We start from the raw sequence: 25,766 nt of genomic DNA on the forward strand, positions 1-25,766 counted from the left end.
CCTGGGAAGCTTCCTCCTCAGGCGGGCAGCCCCGCGCCAAGGGAGGGGACGTGCCCTCCTGAGGAATGCTCCCGGGTCACTCCCAGCCGAACAAAGCCAGCGGGCTGCAGGGGGCCTCCGAAAGTTGGTTTTCCTCCCCCCCTTCTCTCAATTTTTGGGGGAGGGTAACGAGATCCCTGTCTGCTTCTATGTGATGAGAATGAAAAGAACAAGTGCAAACCCTACATCTCCCTGGACCCTATTTTGCTGGGGTTTTTTTTTTTTGAAAAAGTCCTGCAAACTGCTGGCAGGTTTTTTTAATGGAAAATACCAATCGCCTAAGATCTATACCTAGCCTTTTGCCAATAATGAGAAAACTTCACCTTCTGTCCCCAGCAATTCTTAGGAAATCTTTTGCTGTTATTCCTACAAATCCAATTACAGATTGTTGAGTAGCTAGTGGAGTAAGCTTATTGAGGAGTGTCACATCACTAAGTCGTGCGTATGTGTTTCAGTTTGTAATGTGGTCTGAGCCGCTGTAGAGGTGTCAACTTAAAATGCAAGTAAGTAGCAGAACAGGGCTAATCCCAGCCACTACTCCCCTGCAGCCAAATTGTAGCGCAATGAATGACAGTGGAAATGCAAAGATGCCACTGTGCTTATCACACACAGCCAGATGGTGGACCTGGATCAATGCACACATGCCACGATCAATGCATTTGATAAAGAATTAAGAAGAAAACTGTACATGTTATCAAAGAACTTGTACATGGCATAATTATGATTCTGCATGTGCTTACTGATGATATTGGAGACTCAGAGGCAGGTGATAATGAAACTGATAGGAAGAAATAGCTTAAAGGCTACAGCATATGGCCTCAGCACTAAGAAATCTTGTCAAATAGTTCAGAAAGCTTTTTTAACTGTTATTACAGGCTGCTCATAGTGCAAGCTGGTGGCAACGTTTTAATTTTTTTTAAACCTGAAATGTCAAAAAGTTACAAAAGCTGTACTTTTCAGAATGGTTCAGAAAATAATTAAGATGCTATTGTGTTTTAAACGTGGCAAAAAACTTACAGGTAGAGAGAGCATTCACAATTTGGGGGTGGGGGGAGTAGTTGGGCATTTAAAAATATAGATAAAATTCTGTGTTTCCTGAATAAATGCATTTAGACTTTGAGGGAGCTTGTGGTGGTTTAAGGAATGTATTGTGGCAGCAATTTGCATCCTGAATGCCAATTTTCACAGATGCAGTTGTGATATTGTCGAAATTTCGGTATTATCGAAATGTATCGAAATGTACTCAACATCAAACGTAGAGTATTTCCCTGTTCGCATTTGTGCTCTGTCAGCTGCATTACAGACACCTTGGATGTGAAAGAAGGCAATTAAAAATTTGTGGAAAATAAAGTCTAAAGTAATGAAATAAATTTATAATGTATAAAAAGTACCTAAAATACAAATTCTCATGCTCCAGTTGATAGATGAGCTGTCTAATCAACGCCTGGACGTAACTTAAGTGCTCTCATTAGTGTGAAGACCTTCAGGCTAAATAAGACTAAATCCCTTAAAAATTGCTTCTGCAATAGAAAAATCCCCCTTACCATTTTCCTCTGCCTAAATCATATCAATTAAAAAGAGAGAAGGGGAGGGAGGGAGAGAGAGAGGCATTTTCACATGACTTTGTTTTAACTGACACTCAAAAATCTATCTTCTGAATCCAATTTAAAATGTTTCAGAAAAAAAAAAGTTCATTAGCAATCAAGGAAACAAAAAAATCACCCCGAGTTTAGTTTCTCTTTCACTTTAAACCTGAATCTTTACTCAGTGCTAAGGTGCATAACGCCCATTGAATCCTTCATCGTAACTTCTTTTTTCAACCCCAAACATTTAATCAACGTTGCAGTTTTACATTAAATGATAAAATTTATCAAAACGATTCTCCAGAAGAGTGAACCGCTTATTTTATTTTCAGCAGGCTGAGGAGGGACATTCTCCACCTCCCCCCCGCTCCCCGCCAACCCCCGAATTTCAATTTGTCCTGACAAACCATTGGGTATTAAATTCTAAAGGCACGCAGAGTGCATAAAGAACTGATGGCTTGATTAGCTCTTGTGGTGCAATTGAAGGAGCTGTCTCTCTCCCCGCTTCTCCATTTTGAGAAACACTTTGATCTTCGTTCAAGTCAATTCATGAACATCAACTGACAAGACTGCATGAAACACCCCAATGGTTAGGCCCAAACTCTAGCAAACTATTTGGTTTCATTAAGGCTTTAGGAGAAGTGACCAGTGACAGTCCTTTCATTCAGAAGCCAACAGGCAAGTGACTATTTAAACTTTAATGTGCACAATGTACTGGTGAAGGCCACTACACCTATAGTCAGTCACTCAAGTATGAATGCCTTTACCTACTATTTTGTGACATGTGAACTGCTAAGTGCAGCTGCAGTCTCATTAATGCATTCGCCCAGATTTGTTTGCAGGACTAAATAGACGATTCACAGAATTTCTGGTGAGAGAAACAACTGTATCTTCAAAGGAAGGTAGAACAGCAGGTGCTATGTAAAAGCCACCGATTAAAAACAGATTGTGTTTTTAAATGCAGTAATTTCCTTGAGGTTTGCACAAATGTAGCAGAAATATTATCTGTTCCAGTTGAAAATATGAAAGAATTTGAACCACATCACCCACAAAACGCAGGGTGTTTGGGCTGGTGTCACGCTTTGCTACAGTACACTACTTACACATCACTCTTCCCCTTTTTTAGTTGCCCTCTCCAAAGAGTCCCACTTCAAAGAGTTCATTTTTGCACCAGTTCCTGTCAATGCAGGTCAGAAACACTAAAGTGGAAAGTGGCTGCAGTGCCGTGGCACAAAGAGTCTCCGCGGCTGAAATCAAACAAAGCCCAATTAAACTAATCATAACGTCCCAGTGAACACAAGGAAGCTCACCTGGTATTTCTGGACTTCTTGTGCGAATTCCCAACTCTACTCGGTACTTGGTACTATAATTACCCTGACCAAAATACTGTGAAATTACTGCTCTGATCTACTAATGGCTGCAAAAAATCCCGTCGCTGTGGTTCCATGCCAAGGGGCCGTAGCAAGGTGGCGCAATGCTTTCTGACAGAGACGACAACTTCGAAAAACTCAAAAGGGAAAATTAACGGGATGTGGTTTATGTTGCCAAGGACTGTTCATTAATTACCAATTTAATCACTGCTGGAGGCATGACATTACAAAAATCTGGCTGAAAGTTCTAATAGATTATGAAGACCACCTAAGAAGAGTGACCAAGAAATGTACAAAACAATTAATACTGTTTCACTGCTATCAAAGACACTCAGATTATTTTACATCAAGTGAAGCAAAAGAATTAGTAGCTTCACAGTGCCACCACTAGGAACTGTAAATACAATGGCACACAATTAGTAATGCACATGTGACTTTTCGTTCAAGGCATATATCCTTGGGAAAGCCAGAACACGATAAGGAGAACAAAAGAAACATTTTTAAATGAAATGAATAAAGATTTTAACTCTACCCTTGTGCATGCTGAGCAATACCAGAATAGGCAATGGAAAATACAGCTCTAAGTAATGGCGATATCATCCTGGGATTCACAACAGCATGTACTGAACATCCACACGGAAAACGTCCACAGCTATTAGCAGCGATAGAAAAAGAGCATTCCAGGGGCTGAGAAACCCGGGTCTCACTCTGCACACAAAGGGATAGCTCTGAAACAGAGCTATCTTTTTTTTTTTTTTGCTAATATTTATAAATGGATAGAAGACACTAAAATTTTGGAACTGATTTTGATCAGATGATCTTAAAATTCCGTTAATAAACTGCCAGCCTATTTTCTGTCAGCGTGCGAGTTAATGGTATGGCTGCAGACTGTGCAGCACCTTGAATTTACAGCCACATAATAAATAAATTTATATATTTAGGCCAGATCCTTAAGTGGTGTAAACAGATACATCTTATGGGAATAACAGCAATAAAAATCAGCTGAGAAATGCAAGCTTTTTTATCTAAAACCGAAACTGCTAGCATTTGTCGTGCATTATCAAAGGTTATGCTTTATTCAGGAAATCCTTCCTGCTATAAAACTGACAGTGCATACTAATTCTTCTTCAAAATTAGTTTACTTGCATTAATTGATTTATTTTCCCAGCTACATCAGGGACTTGTCTACAGCAATATTTTTGTACAGTGAAATATCACAACTTTGTAGTAAGAAAGTGCTTAAACAGATCAAATATGAAGTCAAAAGATGTAGAACCTTTTTGGAAAGTTACAGATTATTTTTATTTTTCATGTATTGAGGAACGTTAAATAAAACTAGTTGCTTGTTCTTGCCATCAAGGAATTGAGATCAGACTATCTCAACCTTAGCGTGTCGCTATAAAGAAGTAAATATCAGGTCAGCTGTGGGTTTGAAGTGTTCAGTCAGCAGGTCTAACCTCCAGTTAAAGAAAAGTATATTGTTAAAACAACTAGAAAACTTGGAATGCTCATGAAATGTAAATAGTCTTATCAGCTAACACCATATTTAACCACTTTATAGTGGCATACAGACAAGACATATAAATGAACAACAGGGAATAAGTTACCAAAGCTCAGGGATTACCAAAATAATGTTCAATCTTTTTACCAATTAGATGGTAACTGCTTCTTTGTAATCTTGGGAAGATCTAGTGATCATATCTAAATCTGGTTGCAATTATCAGCATGACAGACTAGTCTTTTTTCAATCAATATTTTCCAATTAATATTAAAAGACCAAGGTTGCCACCTGCAAAGTCCTACACCTCAATAAATTCATGCTAGATGTTTAATTAACAAATATCCGGTTTTTAATCTATTTTTTAAAAAGAAAAACAAGACAGGAATAACTTAAGAGTGCTTCCTTAAATGAATTCATATCACCACCTCAATCACAGACATTTATTTTTCAACTGAGGAGACTACAAAAGATCTTGCAGTGAACTGGGTGCCTTCCCTATTCTAACAAAAGTAGGGATTCTGGTTTGACGCAGAAAAAAAAATACTGAATGAAGCTATTTTGTACTCACTCTCAAGAACCTGAAATTATAATTGGAGGAAAGAACACTCGCATTGCTACCTTGAGTTTAAGGCATCTTTCAATCAAATTAAAATACTCTATTTTTGCTGTCAATTCTGAATTTGCTTTCAGTACCACTTCTGTTCATGTTGGCTACAGTTTACTTATTGGAGAAAAGTTTGGACAGTTTGGAGCTTATTAGTACAGAGAGGAAGCAGATTATTGCAGGATATGATCCAAAAATGGGATCATTTATTAAAACTTTTTTTCTGAGCATTTAAAATAATGCTTTGTTTTTATTTTATTGCAGTCAGCATATCCTGGATCTGTGCAAATGTATGCAACCAAAATTAAAGATCATAAAAACTCATCTCCTTCCAGATTCTGTCACTTTCTGAAGCCTTTCTAAAAAGAACTTCCATTTCCACTAGCCCAGTGCACGCAAAAAAGAAAAGTTATCATTTTGCACTCAAATATTTATGAAAATGAAAAGTAATGGGCACAACAGATTGACACCTGAAGTAGAAAGAGCTTATTAAAAATGAATTAGATACAGCTGCAACAAGTCCTTTGAGCAAGGGAGTAAAAGAGTATTCTGAGCAAGGAGAAACAATCTCATGGCACAGCCTTTTCCTCTGCCCTCTGCACACAGTGTTCGTGTGTTTGGAGGAGACAGCTTTTTGGTGAAGTACTTTGTATCTGCAAAATCTACTAAAAGATTGGAACACAGTCGCCACTGCTCTTTCGAATCTTTCTTTTTTTTCAATATACACATATCGAGGCAGCTATTGCTGTCATTCAGCTTGAATAAATACAAAATAACGGTAGCAGAGATAATTAAACCCAAATCTTTCTCTGTACAGAAAGCAGGGTAGCAACAGTTGCACTTAAGCACAGCAGCAGCATCAGGATTACTCTCCCAACCCCCCCACGTCAGTTTATATTAATCTGGATTTAAATACTTATTCTCCAAATGGAGTCCCTCACAATTTTTAGCGTAGTCATACTCAAATGCTGCTGTGAAGAAAGAATTACTATTTTCCTATTTCACAAAAGGCAGAAGACAGAGTGATTGCCTCCAGGTATCATGCTATTGAACTCCTGCATCCCAGAATCCATGCCAGATGCTAAATATGCAAAATTTTTGGCCAAATCCATATATGGGTGGCCCAGTACTGCACCTAAATTCACCAAGGAGGAATCCTTAGCTCATGCAAAATGCAAATAACTTCAGAAATTATCTGTGGTCCCTGGTAGAGAGAAAAACACATCCTTTGCCAGATGAGCACTATTTTTCATGAATTCCATTAGATACGGCTTTCCCTGCTAAAGCTGTCCACCTTACCAAAGCAAGTTAAAAGAATTTGACACAGGATTTAGGAGATGCCAGAAATAAAACTAGTGGGCATAATCTTAATTTTCATCCTGCTCTGTATCCTCTAAAACAGAGCCTTGTGGTGGCACCACCTTTTACTTTCACTATCTCCTGGTCTTCAGCTCAGACCTGAGCTCTACCCAGTGGTGTTCAGTACATTGGTTTATTTTCAATGTTCCATATGCAGACTCATCAATACGTAGCATTATTCTTTACACCACAATGTTCAAATCTTGCTCTGAAGACAGAATTGTTAATTTTTTGATTTCTTTCTACACTGCCCACCACTACGGTATTTAAGAGCCTCAAAAGCATTAATCACATTCCCTTCTCACAACACGCTGTGGAAGAGTTATTACCCTGCTCTTCTGATGAGAACTGAGACAGAGAGATCCAGCTACAAGGATCTGTCACTGGGTGCTTGCTCTGGGAAGCCTATAACCTGGGGTTTTTTTCAGTATACTAAGCTTTATACAGCCCTTTATATGTCTCAAGCACAGCTCCAACTGATTTCCCTGACAGACCTGGATGCTCAATAGATCTGCAAATCAAACTTTTGCCTCAAAGCAAAAGGAAGGATAAACAAATAGCGACCACCTGGAAGATATTAGGCTCAAAAAACTTAGTGGCACTGATCAGGAACTCAGGTAAAGGCAGAAGTACATTTAATTCTTCCAAGCACCTTGACCATGACCTCATCTTTTCACTCCTCGCAGTCCCTGCTTCGTTAGTCGTACACCTTCCAATTTCTGCAATCAAAAGCACAGAGGTCCTCTGGACAAACAGCCTTCTACATCACCTCTATCCTCTGAGGAAAATGAGACACAATTGCTTTGGGGAAAATAGTATGTGATCACATAATTAAAGACTACATCATAATGCATATACACAAAGGAGGTTAATTAAAGTTGCCTGTGCATTTCTTAACTCCTAATTCCATTCTCTGTAATCATGCTGACTCCATAACCATAGCCATTTGAGTTTAGAGAGTAAATGACAGCTGCAGTAAATTTCCATTATTTATGTGGACCAGTCACTAAAAGAAAATAAGAAGATTTTGCCAACGGCCTTTGCAGATATTTGCTGACAGCAGAGTTATACAGAGATTCGGGAATTAAGGATTCCACTCCGTGTTCTGCAGATGAGGGTTCCCCTCCTGGAAAGGCCTTTTAGGCCCATGACTTCTGAATATTTCCCACTCATTGTGGTCCCCTCTAGCCTGTCACTTTGCCAGATAGGTCGCACAGCCCAGCTCCAGTCTCCTCACCTTTCCAACATCACATTCCAGCCAAGCTGCCGCTGCTAACAACCATCACTACAGGTTGGTATTTTACAGCATCTGGTGGGAGCAGATATGTCCCTTCTAGCCCTGTGATATTCACCCTGAGAAAAGGCAGGTTAAATAAAAATGAGTAAGCTAATAAAAAGGCTCTCCTGGTTAAAAGCTAAGTGATTACAGCTGCTATATCAGATTGCAAATGACAGAAGCATCTCGTAAAAGAGTCACCACATGCACACGTACATCAAGAAAGCAAGCAGAAAGGCTGAGCTGTTTATAAATCTACCATAGAGAAAGGGACCCATGAGGGGATCAGTAACTCTGTTCACAGAGCTCTTAAGCTAATTCTTCCAGTCTCCAAAGGACTGCATCAATTTTAATGACACAGCTATGATCCTCCCAAACCATGAGCATGATTTCAAGGAGGTTCTGATCAATGCAGTCTCCTCTTAGACTTCAAATACCTGCATGCATACCTCCACATGCTATCTGGCATGCATACAGCTTGAGATTGAAGGCTTCTGAGAAGCACCAAATAAGCAGGTGTAACATTGAAAAAACTTCTACCGTGCTGCAAGGGGGGAAGAAATGGGAGAAATGAGGCTATGCTCTGTGCTTAGAGGAGAAATGGGAATGCTGTTTTTTTCAAAATGGACTTTTACCAAAACAAATCAGACTGGGACACACCAAGTAAATCTGTATTTATGGCCATACAGATTTGGAAATTTCCTCTCTGTTGTTGACCCCAAGCAGTGACACAACCCGTCCTCACCATGCACATTGTCCAACCCCACGCACTGGGGAGAACGCTGCTCTCACCTGATCACTGAGAAAGCAGCAATTCCTCGTTCTCACATGACACAGGGAAAGTGGTAACAACAAGGCCTAGGAGATGAGACTTTTCTAAAGTAACTAACGACTCCATAGGCTTCACTTAGCTGGGGTGACTGACAGAGCACAGTCTGAAGGACGAGGATGCTTAAAGCTCTTTCTGAGAAGGTATCAGAAAAGGTGCAATTGCAGACTTCAAGAGTTACTTTCAAAAGTATTGCCCCTGAACTATCTCTTCAAAGTTTTCTTATTTAAAATTAGATCTTCCTGTTTCAAACCGTTTTCTTTTGAATCTCAATCCATCCCGAAAATGAGCCTCATCCAATTTCCACTACTAAATGCTGATTCTCATTATCACAACTCTCATTTGGATAACACACTACTACACATTACTGCGCACTGACACATACAACACTGCTTTGAGCCAAAGTTCTTATTATTAACCTCAATGACCAAAAAACCATGAATAGAAATAAGTCTGTACTATATGCTAACTATCAAATGAGCAATGACCTGTAGAAAACTGGCAGAACGACATCAGATGGAAATGCTTCATCTCTACTAATATCAAACATGTTAAAGGAAAACAGAAATCAATGTGTTTTATCTTACACCTATATATGTTTTGCACACATGCATCCTCTTTCAGAATATGCACATGTATGGATATGTATATAATATATGCATACATGTTATACACAGCTTTACATCATGTATATTATTACATACCAACTTTATATAGTAATATGAGAGTCTCCAAATCACATCTCCACAACAACACTTCAGAGCTGAGGAGCTTCTGTCATTTTTATGGGACAATCAACTCAAGTCAGGAGTGCCATTACAGTTTTCTCAGAGTGCCCAGACTTCACAGGGGCCAGGACCATTTGTTCCAGGACAGTTCTCCTTGAGCTTCTGATGGAGGCAGCAACAAACTTTGGCTCTGCCAAGCTGCCCTAAAAGATTGCCCTTCCCTTTCCTGCAGGCTTCTAATTAATTTTTCAGCTTCTGTAACAAATGAAATAAGGTCCTGTGGGTGATCTGGCTGCCTGAACTACACAGTCCTGACTCTCACCCTGAAAACCCTTCACCATCTCCTACCCTTCAGCTGGTTTTCATGGCCTGGACACCATCTTCATTATTGTCTAACTTCACGTTGCCACCTACCCAAGGCATCTCTTCTCTGTATGCCAGTGGGGCAGCTCCTTTTACTCCTGTTTGGATTTCATTAGCAGGAGTTTGAGTCTAAAAGAGAAAGTTTTGTTTCCCAGTCCTATGACCTGCATCAGAATGGGCCCCAATCCTTACGAGAGCAATGGTAAAAGATGCTCTTCCTGGGCAGTGTCCATACAGACAATTTTTACTGACACTTAGGAACTTTTCTGAACTTCAAGGCTCTCTGACAAGACTGTGGTATTAACACCACTTTGACTGTTTTGAAAAGATTTTTCAAGGGAATCTAACCTTCTTCCCAAATTTTATTTATTTTTAATATGGGTAAAACAATGCTTTATCCAAGCAAATACAGAGAAATAGCTGAACAGGGGTTTTTTTTAAGTTAAAAAAATTAAAAATATTACCCTGAGGCAGAAGAGCTGACAGGGAAGATTTCAGCTCAAACAATGAAATACTAGCATAGTTGTAAAACCTTTGAAAATAGGAGCATGTAATAAAAAATGTTAGGCAACTTTAATTACAGTTGTTTCTGCCTGAGTAGTTGCCATAGTAACTCTCCTCTAATGCCATTTTCTTTATGAAAAGGTAATTTAAAAAAAAAGTCCGAAGTGAAATTTATACTAAAATATACATATCTAGGAAAAACTTAAAGAACAAAATAAGAAAAAAATTTGTTTATATATCATGATACAAATAACACTTGTCTGCGTATATGAATATATTTCAAAGTAAAATGAAGTGTCAGTCTACAGAGAGGTATCGCTACAAAAAAGAAAAACCAGCATGGATCCAAGAAAGTTAAAAGAATGAAATGAGACATGTAAATCACTGTCTTCATTTTTTGATTGTATGATCCCATTTTTGTAAAGAGGAGAATCTGCCCCTCAGGACTGAGCTCTGAAAGGTGGGAACCTGTAAAGATTTTCTTTCTCTGTATCATTATTTTTCATTTACAGTTACATTTACATTCTCAGTTGCCAGTACAGTCTCTAATGTGCAATAGTTAGAATCACAAAACCAGCATTGCAAAAGTTTGCATAAAAATTAATTAGCCTTCATCTCCAGAGAGTAGGGATCCTTCCAGGTCACCATGGAAGCCACTGGAGATGCAACCACAGCTGCTTCAACACTGGAGCTCATTCCCCAGCTCCACTTCCCCCCTCACCAGCATAATCAACTTTGGTGATTATGTGGAATCGTTCCATCAACTCTTTTACAAGACTGATGCAAGCAGCTCCGTCCACTGCAACAACACTTCTAAAGCAGCAAGGAGCTCACATCAGAGGCTCAAGGAAATGATTTATATCAACTGAAAGAGATGTACTCAAAAATAGTACAAATTACTTCACTATCATTTAACAAGTAACTTTTGAGTTTCATCCCACCAGAAACTATAGTGCAAATCAAAGAAGGTGCTCCCAGACTTCTGCTTCCAGGGAAGTGGGAGACACCTTTCTGTTGGCCATAACACCAGGAGAAACAGGCTTTAAAAGTGAATGAAGGACACATGACACATCAAACACAGAGAAGAAATGTTCTGCGAGGACATGCCCCCCCCAACAGCACATACAATGCATTTTAACTCTGTAAACTGCAAGACTGGCCAATGTTTCTTACATCATTCAGCTGCTTATTGCGGGCTGGGATGAGGGTACTGGTTAGTTGTTTATTCCCTGCCTTTAATGCTGCATCTCTTCTTGCTTGCTCAAGCAGAACTCTTGCTCGTTCTTTAAGTTCCTCCTGTCTTGACAACATACGTTGCTTAAAAACAAAGAAATATAATTAACAGCAAGGCAGCCTCAGGGTACTGAACATTTATACAGTAGTTAATAGCCAGAGGCCTTCCTATACAATAAGGGTCAGGAGACACATGAATTATGTCTTCATGAGGTGACAGAGCATTCTATAGAAATGAAAAGATGATCAAAATGTAAAAAAAAAAAGTCATAGGCCTTTATAATGTAAATAGGAGTTCTTTTCCTTCCCTTTAAAACTTAATTTCTATCAATATTTAATGCCTTTAAACTGCAACTGTGGAAAAACCCAACTGTGTTCACAGAAGCCATGTCAAACATGCTATGTTGTTTACTTATTTACTTTAATATGTATGCAAATATGGCTACAACAAAAATGCTTTGTTGGCTACTTATATGGGTACCACTCACAACTTAAATTGAACACAAAGAGGCTGGGTACAAGGCAAAAAACCCTGCAAAAATATCTGCTTCTACTGAACTTATGAATATCCACAAGAAAATCCCTTCTTCATACACAGGACTGAGTATATTTGCAGAGCAGAAATGGCAAAAGGGGGTTCTGCACAGGCAACATGAGAATATGAGCAGCTCCCAGACAGACATGCTCCCAAGGGCTGGCTTCTTAGTCAAGGTCAACTGTGAAGACTGGGAAAATGCCTTTACAGGAGCCAGAGCTGGGGCAGGTGTTGCCTGTTGTGCTACTGCAACAACCAAGTGGAAATGGAGGTGGCTTACTCTAACCAACAACTGGTGTAGGTTTCAGAGGGAGCCTCACGTCTGAGATTTTATTACCATGTGCAAATGCACAGATAATTAACAACAAAAAACTACCTTTAAAGCCAGCTCTTGCTTTTTCTTGGCCTGTTACACCCTTGCCCATGAAAATCTTCAGAGAGAACAAATCCTGTCTCCTCCTGCTCTTCTATTCTTTATGGGCCAAGCTGTTCTTTCTCATCCAGTACACAAAGATGATGATGATGATACAATGATGAAGAAGAGAAACCTCACAAGACTTCAGTGATTAAAGGAAAGGAATTAGCTGGCTCTAGAACCAATATTTGGTCATTATTACCCATCTATAGACTGCTTTTCTTGCAATAAAACGAATCTTTATGGCGCTTACTCAGAAAATATCCATAAAAACATTTGAAGCAATTCACACTACCAGAAGACTGGATATATTCTTTTCTTACCAGAGCTAATGGCACAAAGCCCAAACTCAAGAAAACTCTTCAGAGGGGTAAAATTATAAGCCTGCTTTGGCATTTCTTCAAATGGAGGTGATGTTTTACATATTTTTATGATGATATGATTTATTGATAATACTCAGCACATACAGAATACTCAACTTCCATTTGCACAATAAATCTGCAAGGTAGGTGGGCATACAGTGTTATCTTTACAGAAAGGAAAATGATATTGTGGTGAAGTAACATGCCTTAGGCCACTCAATGGAAAGCAGCACAATTTAACAGTCTGGAGTTTCTACCTCACCATCCTGGATATGTTCACAAGACTCTGTGGTTTCCCAGACAAGATTCTGAAATATCTTTAGTAAATTTTCAGGTATTCAAAGTTTTACATTTCCTAATGAATTGATATGTTTTTCCAGTTTTGGCTTCAGTAGGCAACATTCAGAGGAAAGGTGTTGCCACAGACAGTGGCAAAAGTTTTGGAACCATCTCTGAGACAGTTGAGAACACAACTTTCTTTAATGGAAGAGAGATTGGAAACATTGCCAGTGGGACAATTTCTATAAATTAGTTTCTCATGTAATGACTGTTTTCAGGACCACCTATTTCTCAGGCAAAATATTTATTGGCCCCCCCAGAAAAATACACTGCTCACCTCGCCATTTATGCCGAAGATTTGGTGTAAATTACAAACACAGAGAAAGAACTTGAACAGCACCTCCATCCTAACCCACGCACATAAATGTCTTACCTGGGCTGTTTTGGCAGTTTGATCTGCATGATTTACAGCTGTTCTGGCATCACTGTCAGAATCAGATTCTGTTTGCCTCGGAGAAGCACGTGGTTTCTTTGCAAGATCTGTATCCATATTATAGGAGTATCCAGGCTTAGAAGTAGGAGATAAACTTGGTTTTGTGACAGGTGAACTGGGATCTGCTCTTGTGCTCTCTGTGGATCCTATCCATCCCAGCTTTTCTTGCTCTGTGAAACCAGGGGTACTGTCTAAGCTCTGGTGTCTCTTCTTGTTGTTATCTTCACAAGCAACTGTGGGAGACACATCCTCTTTTTGATCACTGACATGTGCTAAGTCACTGAAGTCTAAAGTGTCAGTTATCAGCAATTTCTTCCTTCCCAACACAGGCTGCACTTGTGTTGTGTCTGTACTGCTACACTTCCCAATTTCTTCAGACGCAGAAGTCCTTCCGGAGCTCTGCTGGGATTTCTGTGGATCCGTGTCACTTCGAGTCCTGCGTGAAGAAGGGGAAGCTGTGCTTGGGCTCAAATGGTCATCAGGAGTCTGATGCTCACTCTCAGATTCACCAACACCGCTGTCATTTACAAACACAGAGTCATCCTGAGAGGCAAAGTCTGCCAAACCACTGTCTGGTGGGTGCAGCTCGGGCTCCCGGTTCAGGTCATTCAGCTCCGCGTAGAACTTTTCCTGGTCGACAGAACTGTTTGTGTCCGTTTCGTAGTTCCCCACTTTGTATGTGCTTTTACTGCTGTTCTCCTCTATCTGAACCACGTTCAATTCCTGCCCACAGAAATGTGCCCTTATCTGATAGAGATAGGTCATAACAGTGAGTTTGTCAGGGATGGCTAACAAAACCATGTCCGAAGGCTCCAGCAATCGTGATATTCCCAAACTGGCAAACCCGTCGTACGCCTTTAAAGACAGAAAAAATAAAGATCACAGTGTGGCAGCTTCTTATGTATCATAGCATCTCAAGAATGCAAGTGGAAGTTTCAGTCAAAATAAGCAAGCCTAAAACACATCCAATATTACAGGAAGAATATGGCTCTGACTCTATTACTTCTTATTCTTGATTTTAATCATTACTGCTTTTTGATGCACCATCCAACACCCAGCTCGTTGATTTTTCCTGATGGCTTCTACATATCTCCCAGGGTATCTTCACAGCAAAGCAAATTGAGAGAAGGTAACCAGCAAAAACACTCAAATGGCATTGTTTTAAATATTTTTAGCATACTTCAATGCCATACTATACTAAAATCTTTGGTTACTCAAAATGATGACACTTCTATGAGTAAACAGCTATTCATGAAACTGCAGCTTGAAAGCCTTTCTTTTTGCACTAAGAAAACCTACCACTATTTTAAATGGTTCTCACTCAAGTAGCAGGAAACAAGCAAACAAAAAAAGTCTAAGAGTTGGACCAGAAAAAAAAGGAACTCAAGATGGCTTTTCAAGATGAGGAACAAAGATATAAGAAACACGACACTAATCCATCTTGAGCTTTATCACTGATGATCAACCTTCTGCCTTCTGTTGGTCATGTAATTGCAGTGATTTCTGCTGATGAAAAAGTATGTCGAGATAGCCAAAAAGAACACCACCACAGATTACTTGACACTAGACATAAATCACATTAATCCATCAAGAACATGCATTTTAAAAACATTTGTTGATGGTAAATTTATAAGAAAGAGAGAGTGAAAATCATTCCCATTTCACTTTCATTTCTAAAGGCCCAACAGTTGCCAGCCTCCCACTTTGTGAGGCCACATTGTCTTCTTACTGCTGGCCCTTTAAGTGAGTGGGCTTGGTGCATCAGGTTTTTCTAGTTTTGAAGAATTAAAGCTGTTTCTCAATTTACAATTAATTATTACTATCCTGGATTAACCTTGGAAGACAATATTGTGTTTCAAGGAAGCCTTTAAAAGGCCTCCTGTTAGCATAGATGCACTCAGTTAAAGCATGTGGGCTTTTCCTCCCCCAGGAATCCTGCAGCTCCTTTTCACTGTCTCCTGAAGGGGCTTACAATGTTCACAGTTGATCCTACACTATTTTGAACAAAAGCAGATGCTAAATTTAAGACATGGATGAGAAGACTGTCCTTTCACAAGGAAAGAGTAACACACATCACTGGCTTCTGGCTTCAACTCTTCCACTTCATATTTTTTTCTTTAATTTCTTTAGTTTTTAAAGAATAGGGGGAAAAAAAGAAAGAAATCAATTATGGGGTTTTTAAAAATTCTCTTGGCTTTCATATTAGTAGGTATTCAACAGTGAGACAGAACATGGGGCTGGGCTGGCTTACTCTCAGCAGACCTGGATATTTTGTTTGCTTTGAGAAAAGGAGGCTCTCTCCTTCTCCTTGCAGTGTCATTCCCTACTCAAGGGTCAAATAGTTTTCGTTTCAGCTCTTTTCAAACTCTGCTTCTAAAAGCTGGAATTTATCTTCCTGAAATTCTGTATGTATGCCTCATGCTCAGGTACAACTTCCCAAAGCATTTTAGGTGAAGTAATTTTTATGCCCTAATAACAAATAATTCACAGAGTTTATCCAGACATAGAAATGGTCTGAATAACTTATTTTTAAGCTCTTCTGGCTTTCCCCATGCAAAATGATTGGGCCTAAAATCATTGATGGTCTTTGGTGTGGTATTTCTTGAGACAGTTTATTATGATGAGAGATTGTTATGCCATTTCTAAATACAGAGCTGTGCTTAGATATAGGAGTAGCAGCAGCAAACATGACTTATGTATTTGCTGATATAAAACTCCAGATGGAGCAGAACAGCAGCAAAATGATCGGTGGGAGGGAACGGAAGCAACTCAGATGGTAGAAGAGGGACAGCTGTCATTTACATGGTCTTGGGAAACAGAGCTGGAGGAGCAGGATCAGGCTGGCTATGGAGGAGAGGGAGACAAGATGGGTGGAACTGAATAGACACGAGGAGCACAGAGAACAGCGAGTTAAGGGAGAGCCAGTGCAAGGATTTGGGTGGGCAGCCTAAGGCACGGCAGATACCAGGAATGATGAACGCTCATACGACAGCAGAAACCAGGCTGGGCATGAACGTGTAGCAAGCCACCCACCCATGTTGTCTGTGGACTAAAGGTAACACCAGGATGTGTTGTTTGCTAAGTGGGTCAGTGCTGATTCAGTGCCATAAATAACTTGTTACCCCACGCTGCAGGTAGTGGGAATTACCATCTGAAGAATGAAAAGACTTAAGGACAGGCACAGCAGTCCAGGGCAGCCAAAGCCCATAGACATGACTTGACCTAAACTCCTTTTATAATCTCAATTTCTTATTTATATGCTAATAAAACTAAATTCTATGAGTATCTTCCAGGGTCTATAAAATGAAGGCAGGGACAGTGCTTCAGAATTGTCTGGAAAGGTACTTGCTTAAAAGTAACACTACAGCAGGATTGAATTCGGATTGATGGATATTCTCAGTACGGCTGCAATCCCTTTTTTTTTGGCTGCTCAGTTCTTCTGGTGATGCCTGGGATTAAACACAGTTATTTCCCACTGATGCCTGATACCTATTTCCCATCCCTCTCATTCTCATACACATTTTTGCTTCTCTCCTTTCAAAGTACCCTGGCATGCCAATGTTCTACAGACAGTAGCTCTAGAAATAGCAATTGTTTGTTCTGGATTTGTCCATACAGCAGCATGTGATGGGGTTTCCTTCACTACTAGAAAAGCTGGGAGCTTCTTGATATTCCAGCATATTTCTAACAGTTTGTAACATGGTATTAAACAGAGTAAATTTTCCAAGTCAAATTATTTCTGTTAAACAGAGGCATAACAGCCTCGATTTTTGCAAATGTTTATTTCTCTGCATGTTTAACTCTGCTTCTACATGATCCTACTGATGCCAACAAGCACCTCCTACACATGCAATTAGATATGTGCTTATGACTTTGTGGAATCAAATTGTAGAGGTAAGCATGATCACCTATTATAAAAACATGACTCCAGCTTCAAGGTAAGGAATATTTTCCATTTTGACTCAATACTACCCCTGAATTCTTGTATTTAAATGTATAATTTAAAAAGATTCCTTTCAAAAATGGAATATTTTATTAAGATGATCACTCGAATTCAAATGTATTGAGGATTTTGTTAGAAATGGCAAAGAACTGGGGGGAGAAAAAAGCATCATAAAAATTGAAAGTGCCAATTGAACCCCCAAAAGATATTCCCACAAGAAAATCTCTCAAATGAAACAAGCTTCTCTAAACAATAATTAAAACCAGAAATTCATTATTAGAACCATACTGTTGTGCCCTTCTACTTCTCATTCCTTCACCCTGTCAAAGAACCAGCAGGACACATTAGTAGCAACATGAAATATTTCTACTGTTGATAAGGAACTATAGTGCCAGTATGCTGTAAATTTAATAACATTTGTATTATTTTAAATTTAATTATTATTTAATAATAATCAAATGGACATATTAAATCAAATTAGCTCTCTAACACTACTGGGAAGACAATATGGATATCTGAGATTTAAGTAGAAGCACAACTCTTTGGACCAGCTGGGCAAGTATCCCTGTAGTGTTTGTAATTTTCTCAAAGATAATCCTGGTTTCTCTTTTGTCCCTGACAGAAATTTGAATTTCCAATGTGCACCAAAAATATCTTCCAATTCGGACTGATGCCAATGTAGTAGCTGTTTGGGATTCTTTTTTTTAATGTATGTATATTCAGGGCACTAAGCCTATTTACCTATCTCCCAATGAAGTTTTTTCTTTTTTAAAAATTTACTGACAAGCTGATTGACAGACATCAATTGGGATCCATCAGCACAATCACCACAGGCAATATTCCAATCATTTCCCAACTCTGTAACACACTGACATATTGGCCAAGATCAGATGTCACAGGTAAATACCCTTTTTTATTCAGCATCAGTGGCAGCACCAAACTGGCAAGTGGTGGGTGTGTGTTATAAAGAACCTCCAGTGATGTGCCTTTTGTAAGAGTGCATTTCCATCTGTAATTACACTCAGTATTTGCACTGAAACAGTTGTCTCTAAAGATTCCTTCTCTTTTTTTATTAAAATACAAACAAGGCCCTGTACTTCTGGAAGATATACTCTTATGGGTTAACCTTTAATCTATGGTTTCCCTTCTGGGGAGAAGTGGGGAGGCAGAAAAATGTTTAAAAGAAAAAAAAAAGAAAAAAAAAAGAGAAAAAAAAGGAAAAAAAAGAGCTGCTTCAGACAAAGACAATCATCCTATTCATCCAAAGATGTTATTTTAATTGGTCAGGAGGAATCATTGTCAAATGTGTTACATATCTGCATGGAATTTCTAGGCAGCCATTGTTGGCAGTGCTGCATTCACTCCAACCAAGGGCACACGGGGTTATCTGGCAGAACTGTGTGAGACCAGGAAATAAATCTGCAGGAAGCAACCGAGATACTCAGTGTAGCTGTCAGGCAAAGGCCGGCGAAGTGATGAAAGAAAAAAACTGCACAATAACAACACTCACTATTTCTTCAGTTCTGGGAACTATATCCTTTTAGAAAGACAGGCTAAAAAGTTCACTGTTTGCCATCACAGTTTCACAAAGAAAACACGACCGATCATACTGCTAACATTTTTAATTAATAATCTATTCTTTCTTTTTTATAATCTGGCTTAATTAGGCCAGACGCTCAACAAAACTTGAAATACAAAAAACATATGGTCACAGAAAATACTGTGATGTCACAGATAATCCACTTAGGTCATTATAAGTCCTCATATTTTAATAAAAAAAATATCATCAGCCAAATACTCATTAGATAGGAGCAGCTCAGAGATATTTCATTATTTATAATACTTAAGCACTAAATTAAAGACAAGTAACTCCCTGCCTAACACATAAGTGTGCAGGCACATTAAAATATAAACAAAATGAATTTTAATAAAGCACTTTCAGAAATTCCACGTAAGTAAATAATACTAGATTGTAGATATGTTTGCTATATAATACTAAACTTGGTTAATTTATTCAAAGTCTATTTTTATACCTTCATCCCAGTTAAATTTAGTGCCTTTTAAAGCAGTATAAAAAGAAAATCACAGCATTAAGAAGGCAGATACTTAAAAACAATTTTCAGATGATCTTCAGGAACAATTTTATCATCAGTGACTCACATAAAAATTGTAACTTCTAAACACGTCCCTAGGGCCCAACTGAAGCTTGTAACTTGTCTAAAATAGTGAGCAGAAATAAAAAGTCTTCCGGTGATTCCCAAAATGCATTCCTGCTTCTTCCAGAGAAACTTTTTACATCTTGCACCTACTAAGAGTGGTTTAAAACAGTTGCACAGCACAAGGCTATTAACTATGTTGCTAGCATTCAATTTATTTGTAAAGTAGTATCTCAACACCTTTTATCCTAAACCTCCCATGTTGTGCACACCATTCAGCTGATGCAGTGCAAGGGTAGGTGTAAAATTTCATCTTTAAAAATATAACCATCACCATCAAAGCAACATCAACCATGCCCAGCTCCCAGAGCCTTGTTAAAGCAACAGCAAGAGAAGCCTTGTGTACCACAGTCCAAGAGCAGTTACGTTTTTCATTTTTTTAATTACGTGGCTGATCGGAAAAATCCGAGCAGTGCTCACAGAAGGCTGGCCAGGCCCTTCCTTTGCCTTCACTGTTAATGTAGGCCATACAGATATTAAACTCTAATGCCAGCCTTGCACTTGTTGTGAATGTTAAAACCATGACAAACTCGAGTCAATAATGCATCCGATTTGAACCACGGGAGGCCGAATACCTTCTGTGAGCCGCAGTTATGGCCTTACAAAACAACTGCACTTTCCCAAAATTAATAAAAACCTGCAGTGAAGTCAAAATTGAGGCTATGTGTTTTTCTTTTTTCTTTTTTTTTTCTTTTTTGCCTGGCAGTTCTTACCTTTTTGTTGTTCTCTTTAATATCTTGAGGATTCAGGGACTTGTAGTCACTGAGGGGGAAAATGGCACAGTGGGTATATACAGTATTTGATAAAAGCAGCAGTTTTAAAACAAACTAAATCTAAAAATTTGACATACAATAATATCATACAGTAACTAGCAATTTCACAGCAATTCAATCAACAAAACTAATAGTGTGGAAAATTAAAGGAATAAATAAATAAATAAATAAACACCGATTACATGTTTCATTGCCTGAAGCTCTCCATCTAAAAAAGAAGTTAAGGCAGGGACTAGAGGCCAGCCTTGACAACCAAATTTACCAGGAGGTAATCCGTCCTTGTCAGCATACAAAGAGCTTATTCCTCTCATCTCATTTCAACACTGGTGCAATTCTCATAATCATCTTGAAGTCAGTTCTTTGTATAAGATTAAGAAGAAGAAAAACAAATCACAGAGAGGGGAGAAATAATTGTTTATGCAACAAGGGAAAGCAAAGAGGTCACAAAGTTTGAGCATTCATAAATCTGGTTTCTTAGAAAGGATGGCTCCCTGCTTGAAAGCAAAGGGTGAAAACAGTTCAACGCTGAGACGCACTGGTGTTTGATTTTTAAGTTTAAAAATTGTTCAGTATTTCTATGAGAGTTAGCTTATGCAGGCAGAGAGTACACAACTTACATTAGGTCTGGTCTAAAGTGATGTAATATTGCACAAAAGGATAAGCCATTTCTCCACGACGTGGTAAAATTGGTGATTTTCACTCCCCTGTAGTTTTTTGTAACTTCTTTGCACCACACGAGCAATGACTGACTAGCGTTTGGCTTTCTCCCCAAAACAGGACTTGGTATTGGGCTTGGCTGGAAAAAAAAAAAAAAGAAAAGAAAAAGAGAGAAGATAAAAGAATTTAATGGAAGATGAGAATTAACATTAATTGACCTAACTAGATGATCTGTATCCTTTGATGTGAGTTTAGGTCCTTCACAGCTGTCAGTTTACAATGACTGTAACTTGCAAAAGACACAAATCGCAAGTTATTATCTACAGTTGTTGCCCTAGGCACTTGTCTCCCAAGGATGCAGATATACAGGATTCCAGATCTACACAGGAGAAGAGGCCAAGAATTGTACCAGTGGAAACACCCACGCTGAAACACTTACAGCACAGTCCTGCACAGCCCGTGATACACAGCCTTGAAAACACTTCCCAAAATGCACCCATGGAAAAGCGTCCCCACAAGCCCCTTCACGACCGAAGTCATGATATAGGACTGATGGATTCCTCTGGTACAGGCTCCAGAGGAGAGGTTTTGGTGCTCTTTCCGTGCCAGTGAGCGATTGCATAAAGGTAATTATGGCACCGTGTTTCTGAACAACCACTTCCAAGAGGCAAGTACATACCCGAAGAGCCGCCTCTTCCAGGCTTTAGCTCTTCTACATGGAAAAGGAATTTCAGACAAAAATTGTTATTAAAGGGTGGTTTCTAACAAGTGTCATTAGCTAATGACTATTAGACCATCATTAGCTAATAACGACCATTTCCAAAAAAGTTATTTTGACCCTTTTAGTAATATTTTTGTAGGCATAAACCAAGAAATAAAATAGAATACTTCAGGCATTTGGCATTTGTCAGCCTATCCGCTGTTCCTCAAATTCAGCAAACTGATTGCAGCAGATGTTTTCAAGACATACACACTTATTTCCCTAGAAAAATACTGTCACTTTAAAAACTTCTTAGATCTAATCGAACAGGCAGAATGTGACTGATGCAAATCCTACCTCTGAATTATACTGAAAGAACTGAGATCCTCTATTTTTTCAATGTAATAGAATTAAAAGCATATATATACACAACAAACAAGCTCTTGATGCACTTTAGAGCTAGAGAGTTCCCAAATTAGGACAAATTAGGAGCAAGTAATTTACTATATCACAGCCACTTAAGTTTATGGTCAAATGGATTTACTTGTTATTGTCTATTTGTGAAAGACCAACGATGCCCCCCCTTGACTGAAGCCTGTCAGTGCTCAGCAATTAGCTGCTATCAACTCATTTGTTTTCACTGCTTCTGGGGGAAAAAAATCCCGTACAGAGCCAGGGAAGTAATTTTTCATTTACTGTCACAATCAGCCCTAAAATGTTGTTGTATAAACACACTACCTTCTCACCAGGAAGAAGCACTGCTAACTCATAAAGAAAAGTGCAGAAGGTATACCTTGCTGAGAATTTTTTTTTAATACTACATCATATGTACAAAATAACTTGTTATAAAGTGCTTACGGTTTGTAATCCTGTCAGTGATCCAAATCAGCATGAACAAATCCATTAATGATGAGACAAATATCTCTAAATACACTGAATTAACAGCTTTAGCAGGGATGTACAGAATAGGGAAGGAAAAGCAGCAATAAATTATAAACTTTACCATGCACAAGATTTCAATCAGAGAAAAAAATATTGCATAGGAGCTGCCAGACAGTTACTCCCGATTCAGTGAAGTAATTAAGATGATGTTTTTGTCTTTTTTTTTTTAACAACTTGAAGCACAACCCAGTAACTAAACCATTGTACTTAAAATACATTTGCTATCGTAAGTTATCTATATGGAAATAACACTACTGAGAGAAAATAACTAAAATAGCACATTGTGGAAAGATGATATTTTAACAAATTTTTAATGCACAAAGCTATTTCTTCAAATCATAGAGCACTACTTACCAGATATATTAAATGCTAATTATAAAGTCTTAATACTTGTTGCTGAAACTCTCTATGAAAATGTTAAATTTTCCAGTCACCACCTAAATGCTTTCTGGTCAACTCTGAAATTGCCTTAGGCAACATTGCCATTTAAATGCTTTAATTACTTATCTAACAAACTGAAGATGTAACTGAATTTAAAACCAGGCTTTACAAAAGGAAATCCTAAGATACTAAAACAATACATTTAGCAGAATTTTACATTTTATTTAAAAATTATCGATGTTTAAAAACATGGACTACACTTCCTCGAAAATCTGTATTTAAGCTGGAGTTTTTTTCCATGTTTGTCTTTCCACTCACGTTAGATTTTCTAAAAGCACTTTATCCAGAATACGGAAGATTTAGGACGTGCATAATGTGCATAACATGCACAGTTTTCTCTTCTCTTACCTGATAAAGCAGAAATTGTATAAGGTTTTCCTTCCACACTTATTAGTCCACGGTTTTTTGATAAAGGTGAAGTTAATACTATGACAATGTTATGCTCCTAATCACCACCTGCGTCAAAGCTTTCGTTATTTAATCTACGATAAAAGCATTCATCTCCAGACACAATGGAAATACATGAGTAAAGGCAGAACTGTGTGTGAGCACTTGACATGCCTTCAGAGGAGTTAATGAATGTTAGTTTTGACTTTGTTTTTTGTGTGTGTGAAAAATCATTAGGCAAAACATTTTTTTTCGATATTTGTATGTCGGACATGTTAATTACTGGCTTGGTGCAAACACAGTTACTACCAAGTGCCTATTTCTAGCATGTATTTGCTCTACATGATTGGTAGGAACTAATCAGATGAAATGAAAATTTAATAACCTTTTTTCTTATATCATTCTTTTAAGTACTGACTACACAATTCTTCTAAACGACCCAGCAGTCATGACTTGGTTTTTTGAGCTCAAAAGCCAAAGTCCCTGCAAACTCGGCTGGAAATGCCACTAAAAAGCCCAAGATATCCACACCAGATTGCCAGAGCTGCTCACTCATCAACAGGTTATGGAATCTAACACAACTGGCTTCTGTCCAGCTGTGGAGCAACCGCACAGCAAGCGCAGAGGTTCCAGGGCTGGTCCCTCACATGGTAGCTCTGATCTAAATGCAGCATCATGTGGATGGATTTATCAGCTGGAGTCAGCACTGGCTTCAGGATATCTTCGTTTCACATGCAACAAAAGCACTGAAGTCTCTATTCTTCTTTTTACACATCCTGGAAGCTCAGTTAATATGTTTTATAGTATATGTATTTTTTCTCTCGGGAGATTATCCCATCAGACCATTACTCTACGCTAACAATAGGACAATAGCTTAAAGTATTAGGCTGCATCCCTGTGCTTGAAAATATTCAAATAGTTGTTCTGCTGCTCTGAGGAACACAGCACCAGGCACAGAGATGGCTCACAGAGCAAGAGTTGAGCTGCATTTCTGACACACAGCCCAACACTCAGGAGAAGAAAATCAAGACTGGAACTGTGATGAGAACATGAGGCTATGGGACAGTGACACAGAGAGCAGCCAGAATGAAGACTGTAGGGACTCAGTCTGAGGACCTCAAGGGCTTGTAGATGGGTTACATGAAGGTAGAGGTGTTTAAAGAAAGCAAGAGGCAGTGTTGAAGCCCAGAAGAGAAAGATGCTGAGAGGAGTAAGGGGGGAAAAAAAAAAGTTTTGTCATCTGGGTGGAAGACTTACGTGGTTTGAGTTTTATATTAATGAACACAACTCCTAGAAGAGGAAAGGGGCTGAGACAACACCCAGGATTGGTAATTAACTGCAGGAGAGGAAGCTAAGATAGAGATAGGGCTGGAAGTCAGAATAGGGAAGACCTACAAACAATGAACAAACAAGTTTTTTTCCCTCAAGAGGCAAGTACAGACACTGGCCTCTAACTTATTTGACTGAGCAAAATAAAAGGGATTTTCCCGTACCCCTATCAAAACCACAATGCTGTCTGAACTCACTCAAAATTGTGCAACCATTAAAATGCAAGATAAGGTAAATGAGAGTAAGGCACAAGTAGGTGAGGGAAAATGTGCAGCATGTGGCTGGATGTAGAAGAAGCGTAGGAAATTCAGCTGAACTGAACAGTCTGGAAAGCTGTATAAAGGTGCAGTAGAAACAATACACCAAATATATTTCAGTCAAATGGATACTTTTATATCCTCAAAATGATACTATAGAATTTTTTTTTTCAAACACCACAGGACTTCACCCATAGGAATGTCCCATTAGCCCGGAAGTATTAGAAATTGAATATGGCTCATTTAATAGAATTTGTGCCTTTGGCAAGGTCTGTATATGTCCAACATGAATTCAATTTTGTTTATTCTGGGCTGTGGAACAGTCTGGACCTAAGTAAAAAGATGATTTTACTAGTGTCAGGAATATCAAATACAATATGGAAAGAGTCTGCAAAGATAGGATAGAACAGCTTTCTGTTCTATTCCAAAAATGGAAAAAACATCCTCACGACCCAATTGTGCTGAGATGTTCCTTACTTAGGGTAGTTAGGCATTTTTTACATAGCAGGTCACCATAAGATTGCAATTTAGTGACATATCAAATTACAAGTGACATTGCTCTTTGCTTCTAGTAAGGGAAGATCATGCATGTATTAGAAAATACACATTTCCTAGAAAGGTTAGTTCTGCTGTTCTGTTACTCTGATA

General features: G+C 38.7%; 1 protein-coding gene across 12 annotated transcripts in view; it reads right to left on the reverse strand.

Annotated features, from left to right (window-relative positions):
* Positions 1 to 25,766, reverse strand: part of EHBP1 (EH domain binding protein 1) — a 211,321-nt gene that overhangs the window by 59,393 nt on the left and 126,162 nt on the right. For 11 of the 12 annotated variants that reach the window (XM_069009117.1, XM_069009112.1, XM_069009110.1 and 8 more), the window contains 4 exons: positions 21,023 to 21,201; positions 20,346 to 20,394; positions 13,414 to 14,328; positions 11,330 to 11,473 (listed from right to left, as the gene is read on the reverse strand). In XM_069009117.1, coding sequence (XP_068865218.1) covers positions 11,330 to 11,473; positions 13,414 to 14,328; positions 20,346 to 20,394; positions 21,023 to 21,201 — 1,287 coding nt within the window. The remainder of the gene's footprint in view (positions 1 to 11,329; positions 11,474 to 13,413; positions 14,329 to 20,345; positions 20,395 to 21,022; positions 21,202 to 25,766) is intronic. The other variant, XM_069009118.1, reaches the window with a different exon arrangement.

The sequence above is a fragment of the Aphelocoma coerulescens genome, chromosome 3 (genome assembly GCF_041296385.1).
Source record: "Aphelocoma coerulescens isolate FSJ_1873_10779 chromosome 3, UR_Acoe_1.0, whole genome shotgun sequence".
Classification (NCBI taxonomy): Eukaryota; Metazoa; Chordata; class Aves; order Passeriformes; family Corvidae; genus Aphelocoma; species Aphelocoma coerulescens.